The sequence below is a fragment of the Corythoichthys intestinalis genome, chromosome 11 (genome assembly GCF_030265065.1).
Source record: "Corythoichthys intestinalis isolate RoL2023-P3 chromosome 11, ASM3026506v1, whole genome shotgun sequence".
In the NCBI taxonomy this organism is placed as follows: domain Eukaryota; kingdom Metazoa; phylum Chordata; class Actinopteri; order Syngnathiformes; family Syngnathidae; genus Corythoichthys; species Corythoichthys intestinalis.
Window position 1 is genome coordinate 12357915 of NC_080405.1, and position 21640 is coordinate 12379554.

Here is a 21640-nt window from a genome sequence, read left to right on the forward strand (position 1 = left end):
GAACATCATACCCACTGTGAAGCATGGGGTTGGAAACATCATGCTTTCAGGCTGTTTTTCTGCAAAGGGACCAGGACGACTGATTTGTGTAAAGGAAATAATGAATGGGGCCATGTATCAAGAGAGTTTGAGTGAAAATCCCCTTCCATCAGCAAGGCCATTGAAGATGAGACGTGGCTGGGTCTTTCAGCATGACAATGATCCCAAACACACAGCCAGAGCAACAAAGGAGTGGCTTCGTAAGAAGTATTTCAAGGTCCTGGAGTGGTCTAGCCAGTCTCCAGATTTCAACCCCATAGAAAATCTGTGGAGGGAGTTGGAAGTCCGTGTTGCCCAACGACAGTCCCAAAACATCACTGCTCTAGAGGAGATCTGCATGGAGGAATGGGCCAAAATACCAGCAACAGTGTGTGAAAAGCTTGTGAAGAGTTACAGAAAACGTTTGGCTTCCGTTATTGCCAACAAAGGGTTCATAACAAAGTATTGAGATGAACTTTTGGTATTGACCAAATACTTATTTTCCACCATGATTTGCAAATAAATTCTTTATAAATCAAACAATGTGATTTTCAGTTTTTTTTTTCACATTCTGTCTCTCAAGGTTGAGGTTTACCCATGTTGACAATTACAGGCCTCTCTAATATTTTCAAGTGGGAGAACTAGCACAATTAGTGGTAATGTACAGGACTTTCCCGGGAAGTGGTTTGTGTGAAAGCAAGTTAAATTCACGGGTCACAGCACGATGAGTGATGACATAAATGTCACGGTGGGCCGATTGTCACTTCTTTCTTCGCAGTAGGACAAAAAGCAGTAAACAAACATCGCAATTATCAACATGGCAAGCTGGAAATAGCTAAATTAAACTGAAACAATACGATATTAAATTGCTACTGGATTGTAGAGCCGACGAAAGGAGTCCATCATCCATCTTCACGCCAGCAGCCCTCCCCGCACAGAGAGCGCCGAGTGGGCAACATGGACAAGTCTGTCAAAGTGTCCAACCCGCGTCCACCCGGGATATCGCAATGACGTGAGTAAATCTCGCGTCACCTTACACGGGAATTTACCGGGATATATGTGTGTATGCTGTTTGTGAAAGTTGTAGCAAACATAGAGGCAGTTTACATGGCGACTCTGTGACACAAAGACGCAATGACTGAGTAGTGGACTCGCCTCGCGTGCATATGGTGTCTGCGAAGACAGAAGGCGAAGACGAAAAATTCTGAATCCTGCCTCCAAAGTGGAAGAATTTGATTGCGGCGAATTGAGGGGGGTTTCCTCGGCATGCATATCAAAGGCTCCCGCGGCGCGAGACTGCGCCGATAACGTCAGCACTCGTACACGTGACATTGGGTGTGCGCAGCCGTTCTCCTAAACATTAAAAACAGCAAATTTGGCGGAATGCCGGCTTTAATTTACTGTTTTACTAATAGTTTTAAATTAAATATGTTGAATGTTTGCATTTTTATGCCTTTTTGAACAAAAGAAAAATGCCATTGCTTCGAGTGGGCTGGCATATTTTTGTCCGGGCTGAGGGAGCTTGGTAGGGTCAAAGTACATCATTCTCTGTCGCCCTGTAAATCTGCATTGCCCCCTAGGGCCTGGCATAAATACTAGTTCGTTTTCATGCGAAATTGCGACATTGTTCGAATGTAGACGCAAAGGCAAATGCAAATTTGAAATTTTTCGTATTCTCAGAGAGTCACCATGTAAACGGCCCCTTAGTTTCCGAAGACTTCAGAGCTCTGGCAAATTGGACGTAAAACTGATCTCGTAATTGGCTTATTGGTGGAGGGCAGGTCATCCACTGTAAATTATTAAAATAGGCTGCCTATCGACTTTAAAATGGGAAAATCTAGGCTTAACCATTGAGAACAAATTTCCAGAAAAAAACATTTCTATAATGTGTATTGAAATATTAGGGCTATTTAATGTATAATTAAAGTGCAGTTCTTACATACGACTCCTTTAAATTCCCACTTGTGGGGCAGTTAATAGTGCTAACAAAGAAATAATAATGAATACATAAAAAAGCTAAATGAAGCTATTGCTAATTTGCATTATACTTGCATTATAACAGAAAACATTTTTCACTTTTTGAATGATACAATATCTAGCTAAGGATACAAATAAAGCCATGATAGCATGGAAGTCAAAGTATTTAGATTTTCAGTAATTAGTTCTCTCAGAGACTCTCATATGGTTGATGTTGATGACGAGGCAACGAGCTGTTCAAAGACAGTCAAGCCTTTTTTATTTCTACTATTTCAGAAGCCGGCGCTGCTGTAGCTGATTCCTTGCTCCTTTTATGATACTTTTTTTTGCCCTACAAATAAGCACATGAAATTTTAAGCATCGACTGGACTCATGTAGCATTCGTGACAAAAGACACACTTACATAGTTGTGGCGGCAGGACCAGTCTGGATGCTGCTGAGCGTGACGTCTCCTCTCCTCATCAGCCTTCTCGTAATACTTGGCCTTCTCTTTATCAGTTAGCAAATGCCACTGCGTTCAAATAACACATTGAGAATGAAGCACACAAAAATATTAAGAGGGATACTATCTCAACATGCTGAGCTCCAAGAAATACCTTTTCGGATACAAGAATATACGACAGTTGTGTTAAAAAATATTCAACCTCCACTGCACTACAGGCATAGTGAAGTAGCATTAATCAATTTTTAAATCTCATTGAAAATCAAATCAAATTGGGATTTAAGTAATTAGACAAATGTATTTTTATAATTTACATTTAAGTCTGAGTTGCCGACGGTGTAGTGGTAAATTTGCCTGACTTTGGTGAGGAGATTTTGGGATCGATTCCCACTCAGTGACAATATGATTGTAAATGCGAATGGTTGTTTGTGCCTGTGGGTGCCCTACGAATGACTGACAGCCAGTTTATGGTGTAGTCCGCTTTTCGTTAGCTGTGTGGCAGCCTAAAACCCTGACTAGGATAAGCAATGATGAAAATGGCTGGCTGGATAGACATATAAGTCCCGATTTGATCATAAATTAGATTAAATAATATATATATATATATATATATAGGATATATCCATCCTCTGCTATCAGCCTGAAGCGATACACATGAGAAATAGAAGTCAGGAAAATAAACCAGTTGTTCTCTACTAGCACGGCTACAGTGTATTCTCAGTGGCAGGGCAATACCACAAGGACGAACCCACCAAGGCCACAGCACCCTTCCTGACCAAGGCCCAGTAACAATCACAGTGGGAGGTATGCAATAAAGAATCTCAGGTATGAAGACCGGGACAGCACCTGGCCCAGACATGATTCACAGCTACTGGTTAAAGAAGCTAACCTCAATCCATGAGCGCCTAGCAGCACAAATGAACCAACTGCTGGATGGGAGCCATCCTGAATTGTTCACCAAGGGACGAACAGTCCTGATCCAAAAAGACCCCCAGAAGGGTCCGATCCCATCCAACTGTCAACCGATAATCTCCCGATAGCAGGTGACTGTGTGCCATAGCCGGCCTCAGCTCACCAGGTTCACATAGCAATCATGTCTGCTCAACGCCTCAGTGCGCCAGATACGCTGGGATCTTTAATCTGATAGTCCAAATGATAGGTTACACACTGGTCCGGGGCGAACCGTGGAGACAGGATGCGCTAATAACCTGAAATTTAATGTTCGGCATGTGACGTCACAACAGCGCGCACCCTGAAGGCGGGCATGTGTGCGACACGGTGGAGCGACGGTATAGACCCTACTCACCTACGTCACAAAATGGGCGTGTCGCTGTTTCCGGCCGCCATATTGTACCTCTTTTTCAGACCTATTCTCATTGATTTCTATTAGTCGAGCAAGTTATAGAGCAATTCATGGAAGCCCCGGTGTTATCTGACGCTGTAAACTCATTGGATCCGTTGCATAAAAGGCGTTACGTGGAAAAGCTTCAGTTTATCCATTCGCCAGATCCGTATTTGATGCCTAAATCGATGTTTTTCGACCCGCTGGCTTCGCCTGACATCTGATACCCACACAAAATCAGCCTATTCTCACGAAAGTTTGAAAAACTTTAAGAGCTTGGAGGCTTATAAATGCTACGTTGCTGGTTAGGTGAAACACGTCCTCGTACACGAAAGTTCGGCAGGAATCTTGTGCTCGGAAGGTGAGTTACGAAATTTTCAATTGAAAATCTTTTGTTCTTGCTAACATCCACTGTCAAGTCTAATGTATTTCATGTCATTTGTCAATGGAGCTAGGGCTTTTAATGTTTATATGGTTTAGCGATAGCACTAACTACATACATACGTGTATGTTGTCGGCGATTAGCCTAGCAATGATCTTAATTGTGGTTGTCAGCCCGAAACCCTCTAAATATATATTAAATGCATCTTACCAGATATAAAATGACTACTACATAATCTGTGGTAGTCGTTTGGAGCCCAGTTGTCTCGTCGAATTGCAGCAGTCAATCGCGGCCTCCTCTTCGTGTCTCTCGGAATACGGTAAAAATTCAAGTCTCTCCGTCTATCTTCTCTGTTTTTGCAACCGACCGCCACACACGACTTCACCATTTTGAGTATTAATGTTGACGAGCAGTAAAACGTGCAATAATAGGAAGAATTTACGAAGCGCTAATGCATTTCTATGGCGAGTATGCGGACATCATGGCGCGGGGGCGTGGCTGTGACGTCACGTGAGTAGGGTCTATAGTCACTGAGCATCTGAAATTCTGTGTCAAGGGAATGCGGTGCTCTGTAATTCATCGTCATGCCACTAGAGGGGTGTGACTTTGTCTTTGTATGATTTTGGGGGACTTGTCGAATTCCTTTAAATTTTCCGCCTGTCATTGACAGCAATGGCAACGAAGATGGAACTTGTGTATTTACAGCTGCAGCTAATCAATACTGAACAAACGTTGTTAATACAAATGTTTAATAAGCACACGCGACACAGAAGACGTTTGTGAATGTTTGAAAACGGGGTTGTTGTTGTGCTGAACCGGAAACCGATCAATCTGAGCGGACCAATCGCAGTCCTTTGACGTTCACGTCACACGCATTGACAAGATGCGTAGAGGTCTGCGTTAACGGCGTAGATCTGCCGTCATCGCTACGCAGTGACTCCCTGCTGAATTTGGGCCATTGTTCAAAAAGACACTGGGGCGGATCCTTTTTACGAACGTGGGCCGAAATTTGCAATACATCTGGCCCATGTCAGCTCCAGTTACATTTTGCTATCTGGGTCCGATGTCCCCGCTGTAGATCCTGTTGGTTTGGAACAGTGAGTCAATGCCTCGCTCACTCTTAGCGTACAGAGGACTTCTGGAAACAGACTGGTAAGATGGTCGTGGCGAACCAACTGGAGATCATGAACATGGATAAGCAGCAGAGGACAGCCGTTGTGATTGATGTAGACTTCCCCAACGATGGCAAAATCAGGAAAAAGGAACACGGTAAAGTACACAAATACCAATGGCTCAAAGAAGAGATGGAGACAGCCTGGAAGGTGAAAGCAACAATGGTGCCCATGGTAATAAAAGCACTGGGGGCAGTGTCCTCCACACTGGAGAACTGGTTCCAGCAGATAGCTGGAGAAACATCAGACATCTCCGTCCAGAGGAGCACAGTCCTAGGAACAGCAAAGATACTGCGCAGGACCCTCAAGCTCTCAGGCCTCTGGTAGAGGACCCGAGCTTCAGATGAATAGCCACCCACCCTACCAGGGAAGATGGGGGAGGGTGAGGGAAGGGTTTTTCCTTTTATATCTCACTTGCTATACTGCAGCAGGGGTTATGCTTTTCCTCATTTTCCCCCTAGTGTTCATTATCAAGGGGTAATCGTTTTTACTCTCTTAGGACGTCTTAAGTGGGTTACATGTTCAGGAAGAAGCCCCATTTTCAGGATTTCTGAAAGATCCAGAGTGATTATTGTGCAGTTTGAGATATGTGAGGGATTTTCACTCACACATCACTCACACAAAACTAAGAAATGTGTTTGAAAAAGCAACCACAGTTTTTTAAAAGACAAATAGAGGAGCAGCATGTTGTGTTGAGTGTTTGGAAATTGTTATCTATCGTTCTACTACTTATTGTTCTACTTCTGTTCTACTTATTTCAATTTTGTTGTTTCTTGTCCAATACAATCAGGCAATTCTCAGTCTGACTCTTGGTATTGCACACATCAAGAGCTGTAAGCAGAGGCTGCAATTTGATATTCACTCAAAATGTATGGTGAGCTCTACAAAATTGTAAAAATGGATTCGGATTATTAACAGTATTATACATTAGCCTGGGGGTTGACAACCCTTGTTTTAGGAGCTAGTGCGGCTCTTTAGCGCTGCCCTATTGGCTCCCTGGAGCATTTCCAAAAATATTTGAAAATGGAAAAAGATGGGGGAGGAAAATATATTTTTTGTTTTGATATGGTTTCTGTAGGACGGGGGTCGGCAACCTGTGTTTTAAGTGCAGCATGCGTCTCTTTAGCGCTGCCCTAGTGGCTTCCTGGAGAATTTTGAAAAATATTTGAAAATGGAAAAAGATGGGGAAGAAAAATATATTTTTTGTTTTGATATGGTTTCTGTAGGACACAAACTTTCTTAACGTTTTCCAACGCCTTAAAAATGTGTAGAATGAATATTAAATTTCAACAATTCTGTCAACGAAAACTTGCGTCATAGCCTGTGACACACGTTTCTATCAGCAGGGCAGGATGCCAGGCAGCTGGCTAATGTAAACAAACTGGCGGCTGAGTGATGGGGCATGGATCCGAAAGGGAAAAAGAGAAAAATAACTCAGGAGAACAGAGGATTCAACGTTTCTTGGACTGAATCACTTGCATTCGTTGCCAATGCGGAAGGATTGCCTGAACGTTTACTTGGTGGCGTGAAGTTGTCAAATAACAAAAAGTGCAATTTGGAAAGACATTTCCAGGGAAGGCATGCTACATTTGCAATCGAGTACCCAGTTTGGAGTGGCAGAAAAAGTGTGATTGCATTACTTCTGAAGAACTTAGGTTTAAGAAGTAGATTGCATTGCCAAACTTAACTACTGCTGCAAGTTTTGTTGCAACCCGGGAGATAATAAAGCGTGGAAACCTGTTCACAGATGGTGAGTACATGAAGGAGACATTCATCAACATATCAGAACACCTATTTGCAGACTTTCTTTAATTTCATAAAAGCAATGAAACAATTCATTAATATTGTAATGAAATTAGACTTAAGTTAGCATCATACAAGAGAGTAGTCACGTGGTGCGTTGGATGCACTGCAGGGAAAATAAACATTAAATCCTGAAGGCTCATTATGCATTTTTAGCCAACTTAGTCATTTTGATAGTAGGCTAATATAGCTAATACAGATACATACAGCATGTGTTGCCTTCATTATAAAGCTTATATAAGGCTTTTAGTTTTTTGCGGCTCCAGACATATTTGTTTTTTGGTTTTATTGGTCCAATTGGTCTTTCAACATTTTGGGTTGCCAACCCCTGCATTAGCCTGATGAACAATATGCTGACAGCCTCATTGGCGCTGAAACCGAATTGGCCTCTCAATAGCAAACAGGCCAAAATCTACATTTTCATAAAATTGCGAAGACAATGTGACCTTTGGTTAAGGCTGGTCCTTACTGACTGATCTCCAACCACCCCCTAAATTTGTTCAACAGAGGTTGACCACTTACCATCTTTCCTAAGCTCTCATTTATGACAGCAATATTTGTTGAGGCAGACTTGGCCTTGACAGCTTGTCTGTGTTCCTTCGAGAACAACATGAAGGCATTCAGAGGCTTCTTGACATATGCTTGATCTTTGACTTGGTCATCCATTTTTTTAGTTTTCTTCCTGAAATTAAGAAGTACCCTGTCAAATATATCTGACATTTAGTGCATTGACATTAGATAAACAATGGCACAATTGAAATGAGACCGTAACACTTCATTTGGTAGTAGTGTTATAAGACTGCATTAATGAATGCTTGTGACAGATGTCATTTAGTGTCATCCAGCAAATTATCACTTTTGAATGGATGTAAAAGATGCGGACTAGACATAAATGGAGTCTGAGGCGGACCAGGGCAAGGGAGTGGTCCGGGAGTCAATGAAAAACTGGCCCACTTCATGGATTGTGTTGGAAGCCATCCAGCCAGCAACACAAGTACCTGTAACTGTACATTGATGAAAAAAAAAAAAAAAGCATTGTTTTGGACAATAGTAGTGATTTTAAAGCATGTACTGATTTTAATGCAAACAGGTGATTGATACAATAAACTATAACGTGAGTAAAATATTAATTAGAGAGCTGTAACCCGATCAAAGTACACATACTGGACTGTCTCAGAAAATTATCCTGAGTCAGGAAATTAGAATATTGTGTATTCTAATTTCCTGAGACAGTCCTGTATATATACACAGGACTGTCTCAAAAAATTAGAATATTGTGTATTCTAATTTCCTGAGACAGTCCAGTATAGGACAAATTTTCTAATATTGGTACAGTAAAAATTCATTGTTTTAAGAGTGTGAGTAGTTAGAGAGGTCCACTAATAATATTGACCAACCTTGGCCAGAACCTATTCAGAACTGTGGATTTACATTACCACAAAAGTGAGAACTGTAATCTGACCAAAGTATGCATGTAGGACTTTTCATATACAGTAAATTGTCTAAATTTTGGTACAGTAAAAATGCAATTTTGAGTATGAAGGTAGTCAGAGAGATCTACTACTAAAATGAGAACTGTAACCAGATCAAATACACATGTAGGTCTTTTAATTCATTTTTGTAAATATTGAAACAGTAAAAAATGCATAGTTTTGAGTATAGGAATAGTCAGAGAAGTCTACTACTTATATAGACCCGACTCACCTACGTCACAAAATATTGTCTGTCATTTTTTAGCCCTATTCTCAATGGTTTCAATTAGTCGTGCAATTTATAGAGCAATTCATGGAAGCCCCGGAGTTATCTGACGCTGTAAACTCATTGGATGCGTTGCATAAAAGGCGTTATGTGGAAAAGCTTCAGTTTATCCATTCGCCAGATCCATATTTGATGCCTAAATCGATGTTTTTCGACCCGCTGTCTTCGCCGTCTCTGCCTGACATTTGCTACCCTGATATTTACAACTATCTTGTCCACACAAAATCAGCCTATTCTCACGAAAGTTTGAAAAACTTTAAGAGCTTGGAGGCTTATAAATACTTTGTTGCTGGTTGGGTAAAACAGGTCCTCGTCCACGAAAATTCGGCAGGAATCTATCTTGTGCTCGGGAAGGTGAGTTACGAAATTTTCAATTCAAAATCTTTTGTTCTTGCTAACATCCACTGTCAAGTCTAATGTATTTCATGTCATTTGTCAATGGAGCTAGGTGTTAGGTTTTGTGTTTGGTTTCTCCTTGTGTGACTTGTCCCTGTGATTACCCATTGCTCTCACCTGTGTGTGTTTTCCCAGTGTATCCTGCAATCTGCATCCACCTGTGTTACCCAGCTGTTCCTCGTCTCGTTACCCCTTGTCTGCGTATATAATGACCCAGTTTCTTGTCACTCCTTGTTGCGTCATTGTCTATGTCAATGTCCGTGTCTACATCAACGTCAAGTCAAGCCCCGTCCAAGTCCTCGTGTACCCGTCCTTTCGCTTAAGTAAGTTTTGTTTGAACATTGCCTTTTGAGCCCTAGCCCTTTTGTTTGTACTTTGTGATTTTGTTAGTTATCATTAAAAGGTTTTTTTTGAGTTCACTGCCACCTGCCTCGCTGCATTTTTTGTTTCCCTGCATTTGGGTCCATACAACCTGCCTGCCCGCTCATTCCTGACAGAATGACGCAACCAATCCTGGACCCAGCGGGAAAGATTCATTTTCGGCCACCGCGCCGACACCCTCAAACCACTCACAGACCACAACACATTTTTTTGGATTCTGATTTTTCAGACTTTGAGGAGGATCACAATTTATATGACCTCCTCTATTCTGATTCTGACTCCGACCCAGATTTTTTTCCCATGCCCTTTTCTTCACCCTCTCGGCTTTTTTCAGGCCTCCCTCATTCCATACCACCCAGTCTGTCCATGAACCCTGTCCAAAAGCCTTGGCGATCTCGTCCACGCCGACGTCGTGGGCACGTCTTGACGGCTCGGCTTCCCGAGGCTCCCCGCAGTCAAGTTCCTCCCGCGCCGGCTCCCCGCAGTCAAGTTCCTCCAGCGCCGGCTCCCCGCAGTCAAGTTCCTCCAGCGCCGGCTCCCCGCAGTCAAGTTCCTCCCGCGCCGGCTCCCCGCAGTCAAGTGGCTCCCGCGCCGGCTCCCCGCAGTCAAGTGGCTCCCGCGCCGGCTCCCCGCAGTCAAGTGGCCCCCGCGCCGGCTCCCCGCAGTCAAGTGGCCCCCGCGCCGGCTCCCCGCAGTCAAGTGGCCCCCGCGCCGACTCCCCGCAGTCAAGTGGCTCCCGCGCCGACTCCCCGCAGTCAAGTGGCTCCCGCGCCGACTCCCCGCAGTCTTGCGACTCCGCTGCTGTTCCGCCAGCAGTCTTGCGACTCCGCTGCTGTTCCGCCAGCAGTCTTGCGACTCCGCTGCTGTTCCGCCAGCAGTCTCCTGCAGTCTTGCGACTCCGCTGCTGTTCCGCCAGCAGTCTTGCGACTCCGCTGCTGTTCCGCCAGCAGTCTTGCGACTCCGCTGCTGTTCCGCCAGCAGTCTTGCGACTCCGCTGCTGTTCCGCCAGCAGTCTCCCGCGACTCCGCTGCTGTTCCGCCAGCAGTCTCCCGCGACTCCGCTGCTGTTCCGCCAGCAGTCTCCTGCGACTCCGCTGCTGTTCCGCCAGCAGTCTCCTGCGACTCCGCTGCTGTTCCGCCAGCAGTCTCCTGCGACTCCGCTGCTGTCCCGCCAGCAGACGACGACGACGACGACTCCGCTGCTGTCCCGCCAGCAGACTCCTGCGACTCCGCTGCTGTCCCGCCAGCAGACTCCTGCGACTCCGCTGCTGTCCCGCCAGCAGACTCCTGCGACTCCGCTGCTGTCCCGCCAGCAGACGACGACGACGACTCCGCTGCTGTCCCGCCAGCAGACTCCTGCGACTCCGCTGCTGTCCCGCCAGCAGACGACGACGACGACGACTCCGCTGCTGTCCCGCCAGCAGACGACGACGACGACTCCGCTGCTGTCACGCCAGCAGACGACGACGACGACTCAGCTGCTGTCACGCCAGCAGATGACGACGACTCCGCTGCTGTCACGCCAGCAGACGACGACGACGACGACTCAGCTGCTGTCACGCCAGCAGACGACGACGACGACTCAGCTGCTGTCACGCCAGCAGATGACGACGACTCCGCTGCTGTCACGCCAGCAGACGACGACGACTCCGCTGCTGTCATGCCAGCAGACTACTCCGACTCCATTCCTGGTCCGCACGACGACTCCGACTCTGTTCCTGACCCTCGCCCCGATGATGCTGCTCCCCGTTTCCTGCCACAACGTGGCGGTATGGACGACCGAGCACTACCTCGTCTGGGACGCCCGCCTGATCTGCCCGTGCGGTCACCCAATGTCTGGCGCCCCGGGCGCTCTCCCGATCGACCCGTGCGATCGGCCCACGTCTGGCGTCCTGGACGCCCGCCTGACTGGCCGTGACGGGCTGGTGTTGCTCCCACCTCCGAGCAACCTTCTGACTTTTTGTTTCCTCGGGACGTCTGGGATCCGTCCCTTGAGGGGGGGGGTACTGTTAGGTTTTTTGTTTGGTTTCTCCTTGTGTGACTTGTCCCTGTGATTACCCATTGCTCTCACCTGTGTGTGTTTTCCCAGTGTATCCTGCAATCTGCATCCACCTGTGTTACCCAGCTGTTCCTCGTCTCCTTACCCCTTGTCTGCGTATATAATGACCCAGTTTCTTGTCACTCCTTGTTGCGTCATTGTCTATGTCAATGTCTGTGTCTACATCAACGTCAAGTCAAGGCCCGTCCAAGTCCTCGTGTACCCGTCCCTTCACTTAAGTAGGTTTTGTTTGAACATTGCCTTTTGAGCCCTAGCCCTTTTGTTTGTACTTTGTGATTTTGTTAGTTATCATTAACGTTTTTTTTTTAGTTCACTGCCACCTGCCTCGCTGCATTTTTTGTTTCCCTGCATTTGGGTCCATACAACCTGCCTGCCCGCTCATTCCTGACACTAGGGCTTTTAATGTTTATATGGTTTAGCGATAGCACTCTCACTACATACATATATGATATATAATATGAAGTGCGATAGCACTACTCCAGATTGTCCTTAGTTGAATTTATTTTTTGGCTTTTGACCTCAATAGTGAAATTGTAAATTAAATGTATGAGAACTGTCTTATTATCCCCTTATAATTATATATTTTCAGGTTGTTCATTCACAACGTCTGAGTGTATGTTGTCGGCAATTAGCCTAGTAATGATCTTAATTGTGGTTGTCAGCCCCAAACCCTCTAAATATATATTAAATGCATCTTACCAGATATAAAATGACTACTACATAATCTGTGGTAATCGTTTGGAGCCCAGTTTTCTTGTCGAATTGCAGCAGCCCATCTCGCTCTCCTCTCCGGGTCTCTCGGAATCCGGTAGAACTTCAAGTCTCTCCGTCTATCTTCTCTATTATTGCAACTGACCGCCACACACGCCTTCACCATTTTGATTATTAATGTTAACGAGCAGAAAAACACGCCATACTAGGAGGAATTTACGTAGAGGTAATGCATCAACAGTGACGAGTTGACGGACAATATGCCGCGGGGGCGTGGTCGTGATGTCATGTGAGTAGGGTCTATTCAACAACCTTGGCCAGAATTTATTCAAAATTGTGGATTTACAGTACCACAAAAATTAGAACTATAATGTATCATCTACTTAAAAGACTCGTTGCTCAGGGGAATAACATAAGATTGCAGTGACATGACATTGCACGTATGCCACATGTAGATAGAGCGGTTTTAAGATCAAGTGACTTTATTTCATTTTCAAATGATGACAATCGTAGCGTTATATGTTTTAGAGTGTTGAAAGTATTTTCTAAGAGTTGGGAACAATGCGATCACACCAAAGTCAACTGCCTTGTCGCTCGGTCGGAATGAATTTACCGTAATGCTTGGATTATGCGGGGCTCTAATTTAAGGGTCCGCTCATTTGACCTTTGGAACACAAACATCCGCTGGCTTGACCGCAGTTTTATGACCCTACTTATTTCTCCCGACACCGGCCCACCTGGGAAATCCCTGGTATCCCTCTATGTGAGCCTGCCCTTAAATGGAGTTAGTGACCCAATTTGCCGGATGACACTTACTGACATCAGTCATAAGCATTCATTAGTGTTCATGACAGTGTTATGTCATAATTATGACGGTTTTATGACAGTCTTACGAAGCCATTGTAAAAGTGTTACCCATTAGACAAATAATGGTATAATTTGAAAGACAAAAATATAAGTTTTTTGACTATAGGTAGATCTTTTTAGGTTGTCATTTAAAAAGTTAATCACTGGGCAAAGAAAGAATGACCACCAATGAAATGCACCATCAGTATTTTAGATACTAAAACTAAATAAATAATTGATCAGAATAGGGATGTGTGGGCGTGTGTGTAGGGGTGGGGGGGGGTGGCTATAGGGGGTGTGGGGGGGAGAATACAAATTTTGAAAAGAAGGTTTGCGCTATAATGCTGTCTTACTTTAGCTTGGGAACATTGGCAGGAAGGGGGGCCGCAATGGTGGACGGAGCTGTAACTTTGTACAAAAGCTCTCCATTCCTAGAGAAAAACGCATATTCAAACAGATAAATATAACTGAAAGTTTGTTTTCAATTGCAGGGATATTATAATCCTGGTTTGTACTTACAGTAATCCAACTGGACGCATGTTCATGCCGTTGGGTAACATCACCTCTGGTACAAAGTTAGTCTGAAGGTTTAACGGACAAGGTAACTTTTTTTTATGACAAAACACCACCAAATATATGATGGAAAACACAGACAAGACTGAAAAAGCAGTTTCTGCTCTTGCACTCCTCTTTAAAAGAAACTGCTGTATTTTAAGCCAAAACATCTGTTGTGTTTGATGGAACAATATGTCTATATGCTGCCATAGCAGATTCATGGCGCATTAAATCCCCGAACTATTTTTAATTCGTCCGTTTTACCCTGAAAACCCCCGTTTACAGACGTCGCGCAACCGCTTTTGTTTTAACCCAGCCATAAAACTAAGGTAATTAATTATATTTATTATTCAAAATGTCTGTAATTTTTAGCTTAGAATCATTAATTGATGTCTAATATTTCGTTTAAAAAAAAGACTAAACATTTTTTCACTCGCATATTTAAAACTTTTAAACAAATGACTTCACAATGATAAAAATGGCATTTATAAAAAAATATATAGGATATCTACCTCATAACTATCACTTAACTGTATTTTTTTTGTTACTGTCACATTTTCTCCGATATGTTAGATGATAAATAATCGATCCAATCTGGCATATTTACATCTTTTAGATGTTCATCAAGGTGATAGTCCCTATTAAATAAGTAAATAAATGAATAAATACATACATGAATAAATAAATAAATAAATAAATAAAACCACCCAAACATTTGTAGGTTTACATATTTCAATGAGGATAATATGCATATAATGACAGAATAGGGGAAAATAAGTATGGGGGGAAAATAAGTATTCAACCATCAAATTTTGTGCCCCCCCCCCTTTGGCAGAAATAACTTCAACCTTAACGCTTTTTGTTACTGCAGATCAGTCTGGCACATCGATCAGGGCTTTTCTTGGCCCATTCTTCTCTACAAAACTGCTGTCGTTCAGTCAGATTCCTGGGATGTCTTCCATGAATCGCTGTCTTTAGGTCATGCCACAGCATCTCAATGGGGTTCATGTCTGGACTTTGACATGGCCACTCCAGAGCATTTATTTTGTTCTTCTGAAACCATTCTGAAGTTGATTTACTTCTGTGTTTTGGATCATTGTTTTGTTGCAGCATCCATCCTCTTTTTAGCTTTAACTGTCTAACAGGCGGCCCCAGGTTTTTCAGCAAAACATCCCCAAATCATGATGCTCCACCATACTTCACGGTAGGGATGAGGTGTTGATGTTAGTGAGCTGTTCCATTTTCCTTCCACACATGACGTTGTGTGTTTCTCCCAAACAATTAAACTTTGGTTTCATCAGTCAACAAATATTTTGACAAAACTTCTGTGGAGTGTCCAAATGCCTTTTTGCGAACATTAAACGAGCAACAATGTTTTTTTCGACAGCAGTGGCTTCCTCTGTGGAGTCCTTTCATGAACACCATTCTTGGTCATTGTTTTACATACAGTTGATGTGTGCACAGAGATATTGGACTGTGCCAGTGATATCTTTAAGTCTTTACCAGACACTCTAGGGTTCATTTTTACCTCTCAGAGTATCCTGCGCTGAACTCTTGGCGTCATCTTTGGCAGACAGCCACTACTTGGGAGTGAAGCAACAGTGCCCAACTCTCTCCATTTGTAGACAACTTCTCTTGACTGTCGATTGACGAACATCCAGACTTTTAGAGATGGTTTTGTATCTTTTCCCAGCTTTATACAAATCAACAATGCTTGATCGCAGGTCTACAGACAGCTCTTTTGATCGAGCCATGATGCACATCAGACAATGCTTATTATCAAGACAATTCTTACCCGGTGTGTGTTTTATAGTTGGCAGGGCAGCTTTAAACCACTCATCAGTGATTGGGCACACACCAACCTAAAATGTTTGGTAAAAATTGGTTTCAATTGCTCTTTAAGTCTCCTTAGGCAGAGGGTTTACTTACTTATCTTCCCCCTTCTATCATTGTTTGGATGCTATCCTCATTAAAATTGGGTGTTTGGGTTTGGGTGATTTTAGTTAAAGCAGACAATGTATTTTCATCTGTGTGATTTTGACAAAGATCAGCTCACATTTGATGGTGATTTTATGCAGAAATGTGAGAAATTCCAAAAGGTGCAGATACTTTTCATAACACTGTATGTACTAGTATATTCAAGTATTAGTTTCAAATAAAAATAGTAGTGGCTACGCAGCAATTTGCAATTCTCTTTGGGCTGGTACATTAATAGTGTCAATAACCAATGAATGTATTTTAGCTTACCTGGCCATGGATATGGGCAATTGTCTCAATGCTCTGGGAAAGCGGCTGGAGATTCTGATGATTCATCGGGACAAAGTGCATGCTGGGAGCAGCCATCACTGGACTTAGCTGCATGTAACTGTTTTGTATGGGAACAAAGCCGTTATAGCCCCTGCTCTGGCTGTCAACAGCCTGAGGGTTGTTGTTGTACCTTGCTCCATCAGGTCGTGAAGATTGAGCTGCATTTTGAGGATGACAATTTGTGAAACTAGACATTTCCACGTCCCTGCAACATAAAATACACATGCCCTTGTTTATTGGTCCATCAACAGTTTTTCGGAGTTAAAAAAGATTAAGTTGTTAAATGACACAATTTTCTCTTTTATGTTACACATTTAATGTGAATAAAACACATGTTCAATGCAATTTAAAAAAAACAAGCCGATATGTTAGGTATTTTCCTGTCTAAGAATATGAGGTAATCAATCACCTGTTCATGGCACTCTTCATTATTTAAGAGGATAATTTTACAAGGATGGTTGTCTTTTGACACAACAATTATCGGATGATTGATGTGGGACATTGTCTCACACGTAATCCTCATCTCATTCTGTTTAATTCTTTGGTGATTGACTTTATTAAAATAAAAAAGCTCAAACATTATATTATTAAATCCTTTGTGGGGCTTGGATGTTTTGTTAAAAGGCTTTGATTTAAAACGACATACCATTGACACTTTCAAAGGCATGATCTTTGTGCGGCTTCACTCAGTAGACTCTACCAACAATCAATCCGAAAAATCCACATATACTAACTATATTTGGCATACATAGAGTGATCAGCATAATAAATGCATCATATTTTGTTTGTAAATCCTTTGTTCACGGATGTATTAAAGATATTTGTTTTCTTTTAAATGTTTCCAAATGACACTGACTGAACAGACTCAACAATCACACAGCCATCAAGAATTCTGTTCAGTATGAATTAAAATAGCTATATTCAAAAAATAGAATTATGAAAACGAATCACAAACCTGATAAGCTGCCACAGGTGACACTGCAGTAAGAGAGTGAACTGTACGTTGTATAACATTCAAATAATACTTTGATGTAGGGCAGGGGTCGGGAACCTATGGCTCGCGAGCCAGATCTGGCTCTTTTGATGTCTGCATCAAGACAATTTTTTTTTTTTTTTAAAAACCTGTCCTGTTCAGCTGTTTGATACGAAGAATGGAAGTCTAAGTCTCCCGTTGGTCTGAACAGTTTTAATGTTTCACATTGAGAGTACGTCACACTCCCATTGTGATCGTTCAACATACCTCGTTTATCATGACAAAGCAGCAAACAGGAAGGGGTTATGGGGGAAAAAAAGAAAGAGAAGGAACACAAACATCAACAAGAAATACATGGAACGCCTACACTAACTATGAATATGTTGGTGCTATCGTCAGCTAGATGTATTGCCGGTTGACACCATGTGGGGGGCCTGTTGACCAGGGAAAGAAGGGGAGGGGTGGTGGGGGAGTCTATAAGATAATTGATTGGGAGGGGTCGAGTGTACAAAAATCAGCTCTGTGATCTAGAAAACCAGTAATCATGCAAACCTCTTGTGAGTGTAAGACCCTCGGCAACCAACGCTGCCCCATCGCCAATCCCATCACCGGGACCCCCCACCCGAGCCCACCCAATCACACCCAGCTGCGCGCAAGCTCCACCAAACACACGACAGCCACGCAGATGAGCTGAGATGTTGCGCGGGCGCCACCCCAGGGCCAGCGCAGCCGATCCCTCCTTCCGTAGCCCAGCAAAGGAGCCATCGTCACCCCCCAGGGATCCAGGGTGGTCCCCCGGGCCAACCCACCAGCCACAGCCTAAGCCCCCCAACCGGCACGACATGCCACTGGACCCCCAATTTCTCACCAAGCTCAGGGCAGGGCAGGGTCCCCCGGCGGAGCAGGTGACATCAAGCCGACACACCGGTGTCCAGCCAGCGACCCGCGACGGACCAAAGGGAGGATACCCAGGCAGAGAAGAGAGGGGAAGGCGGAAGCAGGAGAACGCTGAGGAGCCACCGCGGGGCGACACGAGATCGGAGCCCCGACCTCCCCCCACTCCCGCGGCCGGCAGCCCAGGCAGAGGGAGGCCATGTTCCGGAAACAATGCCATAGAGAAAAAGTGTGAGACCCACATACCACACTATTACTTTGGCTGCCAGGTCCCTGGCCGGCAGCCATTACCCAGCATCCTGATGGGATTGTGTGGGGAGGGTAGGCGCAATGTAAGCATTAAAATAGGAGAGCTCAGCTTGGGGCAGTGGGACCGCTGCATGGAATATCTACCCAGCTGTCCGTCCCACCGCCCTTTGCTGGAGCTCCTCCGTGGAGTAGGATGTGTGTGGTGTGTTAAAAAGGTGCGGGAATGCCTGAGCCTGCCGTGAGGAGGTAACCGTGATGTCACCTCCCCCCAACAGATCCCATCCATCCCACAACCTTCGTGATGCATTAAAACCAAGGGGGAGCCGGGCCGGGACTGTATGGCCCCATTCCAACTCTCCCCGGAGGAATGAATGAGTATGCAGGTGCCAGGATGAAAGATATTTACAGTCCAAAGTTAAGAGTGCGTGAATTGAGGGGCAGGCTCCTGCCATCGTGGCCCCGTCCGCCAGAACCACCAGTGTTCTGACAAATTTTGCAACCCATCAAAAATTGCAACTTTGCAGTTCTGCGCACGCGCGTATCATTACAAAACGGCCACGAATGCAGCGATTCCAAAGTGAACACTACAAACTTTCCTTAAAGAAAGTAATATTTACTTAAGTTTGATCAGGGAAGGACATGTAGAAAAGTTCTCCTAAGACACATCCTACCATTTTAGCTGCACACAACAACTGCACCCTGCGCTCACTGTTAACAACTTTGCCGTGTCGTTAAGCATTAATTTACGCCATTTTAGTGTTGCACATGTATGTTTATGATGTGACTAGTTTATTTAGCAACTTTGGATAACATTGAGAATCCAACTGAATGTGAAAGAGTGATTTTTCACTGCCATAAAAGCTTTGGGAGCAAAATTTTATAAGGGAGCAAATTCTGACAGAACACCAGCCGCAGGTCGGGAGAAGCGTCAGGGCACCAGCATCGGTCCAACCCTACCCCTGCTGCCCAAGCACCCACCCCACACCCAGAACAGGTGCTACTTCAAGCGCCGGACACCAAGGTATATCCACCCCACCGGCAAGGGACAGCAAGCCCCACCCAAGGCCCCATAGGCCCCGCTGACAGGAGGGCAGCGGCAGCTGCCGCGGTCCAGAGAGGCGGACAGGGCCGGAGATAAACCAAGGGGACAAAGGCGCGACTTTAACCCACCCCTGGGCCAGGAGGGCACCAGGGAGCACCTCCCCGGTACCTAGTACAAGGAGACGCAGCTCCGGCCGGGCCGACCCGGGAGGGAACTGTGGCTGGCGCATACAACCCTCACCCCGGCCAGTCAGGGAAGGGCCGCGTCCCCAGGGCGGCACCCGCGCGGCACCCCCACCCGCACGCCCGATGGGACCCACCCACGACCAGATGCAACCAGACAAGCCCAAGCCGAAAACTCTGGCGCCAGGACCAGCGAAGGGACAGCACAGGGCAGCGCACCAACAAACTCTACCCAGCACCTGTGAAGCTGACAGAAGAAGAGATTTATCAAACATCCTTGGATGTGTGCCGAGGACCAGTGAAGTGTATTACTTAAACATAGTTCCTTAATTGTTCTGAATCTGGTAATTTATATATAGGGTGTCCCAGAAAAACGCATACATTACATAGCAGCTGACAACCAAATTGTCTATGGGTTTCTTTGTAGATTAAACCAATTGAATGACTAAACTTTGAAGGAAGAAAATTATTTACCAAATGCTACTGGGAATGTGAAAATGCAGTTCCGGTGTGAACATGTCAAGTTATCAGCTGTAAAAGGATGCATACAACTTCCCGGTACACCCAGCATATAAGCATGTCAAGAGCTACTATCGAAAGTGCAAGCTAGTCAGCACCAACTCCGTGTTTGGACCCAACAAAGTGACTGGAATTTGGCTAGCTTTGCTGGCGCTTTAGCAATTGTGAAAAACGCCAAGCCATTCACAGATGGGGAGTGTGCCAAAGCATTCATGCTTGATGTTGCCAATGGATTTTTGATGACTTTTCAGATAAAGACAATATAATTAAACGAATAAAAGACATGCCTTTGTCGGCAAGAACTGTTCACGATCGTGCCATCATGATGTCAAATCAAATTGATGCAACTCAAGTAAAGGACATAAATGCGGCTCCGTTTTTTTCTTGTGCTTCAGATGAGTCAACAGACATAAGCAATTTATCCCAGTTCAGCATGATTGCAAAGTGTGTTGTTGATGACACACTACATGCTTGCAGTTTTGACCATGGAAGGGACAACAAGAGGGGAGGATTTATTCAAGTCCTTCACCGAGTTCGCTAAAGAAAAAAAATCTACCGATGGATAAACTTGTTTCGGTGTGCACTGATGGTGTTCCGTGCATAGTGGGGAAAAACAGGATTCGTAGCAGTTCTTTGTGATCATGAAAAGAGACACATCCTAAGTTTCTCAACGCCTGCATGAAGCTTAACCCCACCACGTTTCAACCAGACTACAAAGCCAAAAGCAGAAGTCACATTAATAGTAAGAAATGCTCATCATTGATTAGCAACACCATAACAATGTTATTAAAAAGAATTCAGAAACTTATTGTACTTTAAAAGTGTTGAAATTACATCAAATGCACATATTACTAGTATTTTTAGTTTTAAACATATTGTATGGCTCTCATGGAATTACATTTCAAAATATGTGGTGTTCATGGCTCTCTCAGCCAAAAAGATTCCCGACCCCTGATGTAGAGAATAGAGATGTGTTTGATGGTCCGAATGTTTGGAGTTGAGCCTAACTATGTGACCTCTACCACGGTGATCTGTCAGATGTTATTAACATTCAAAATGATTCGTCTTTCACTTAAAACAGTTAAATAACCCAAAACACTGATTTGCTGCTTTGTTTATTAGATAGTTTCATTATTCTTGATCACTGCCACCGTTAGGACTAACTGGATTGAACATCTAAAAGAAGTATTACTTGAAGGCGATATGTATTTGATGAACCTGTCATATATAAGGTATAACTGTTTAGACAGTATTTTTTAATGTTTAAAGCATACCTTTTGCATTTACACGAATTAAAAATTAAAATAAAATGCAAATATCATCTGTGACTGGTAAATGATTCTTAGAGGTACTTACTTTAGTGGTTCCTGATGTTGTTGTTTTTTTTTTTTTACTGATATTGTTGGATGAGCTTGCCCTTCTCTATGGCCAAATCCAGCTGCTGGTGTGAAGTCTGTCTGCTCCTCAGAACCTTCAACTGTCTCTAAAAAGCCTACTCAGTGATATCAACACTGTAAAAATTAAGACTGTTGTCAAAGACATCAAAGCAGTGATGGCCTTTCGTGTGTTGACCGAGTGTACTTTGACACATCATCCACATGATGCTAAAATTCTTTACATAATTATGATGTGC

At 44.1% G+C, this 21640-nt stretch overlaps 1 protein-coding gene across 2 annotated transcripts; it reads right to left on the minus strand.

Moving 5' to 3' along the window:
• Positions 1-589: 589 nt before the first annotated feature.
• Positions 590-21530, minus strand: LOC130923576 (transcription factor 7-like 2). 2 transcript variants are annotated; one of them, XM_057849330.1, is made up of 8 exons: positions 21364-21530; positions 16279-16353; positions 16089-16206; positions 13806-13867; positions 13640-13717; positions 7659-7818; positions 2399-2506; positions 590-2326 (listed from the first exon to the last, which is right to left on the minus strand). In XM_057849330.1, the coding sequence occupies exons 2-8, from the start codon at positions 16341-16343 to the stop codon at positions 2243-2245; spliced, it is 675 nt and encodes a 224-aa protein (XP_057705313.1). In that variant the 5' UTR covers positions 16344-16353; positions 21364-21530; the 3' UTR covers positions 590-2242. The 2 variants fall into 2 exon arrangements, with proteins under 2 accessions (XP_057705313.1, XP_057705312.1); XM_057849329.1 differs by lacking the exon at positions 21364-21530 and adding an exon at positions 17104-17182.
• Between the last annotated feature and the right edge of the window lie 110 nt (positions 21531-21640).

What these genes read in the sequence shown, in the direction of transcription:
- LOC130923576 (XM_057849329.1), bottom strand. Translation starts at nt 17,162, where the DNA reads ATGTTATACAACGTACAGTTCACTCTCTTACTGCAGTGTCACCTGTGG. An exon ending in CACCTGTGGCAGCTTATCAG is followed by an intron (nt 16,354 to 17,103) that starts GTTTGTGATTCG and finishes TTTATGTTGCAG; the next exon opens with GGACGTGGAAATGTCTAGTT. An exon ending in GGTCCTGCCGCCACAACTAT is followed by an intron (nt 2,327 to 2,398) that starts GTAAGTGTGTCT and finishes GCTTATTTGTAG; the next exon opens with GGCAAAAAAAAGTATCATAA.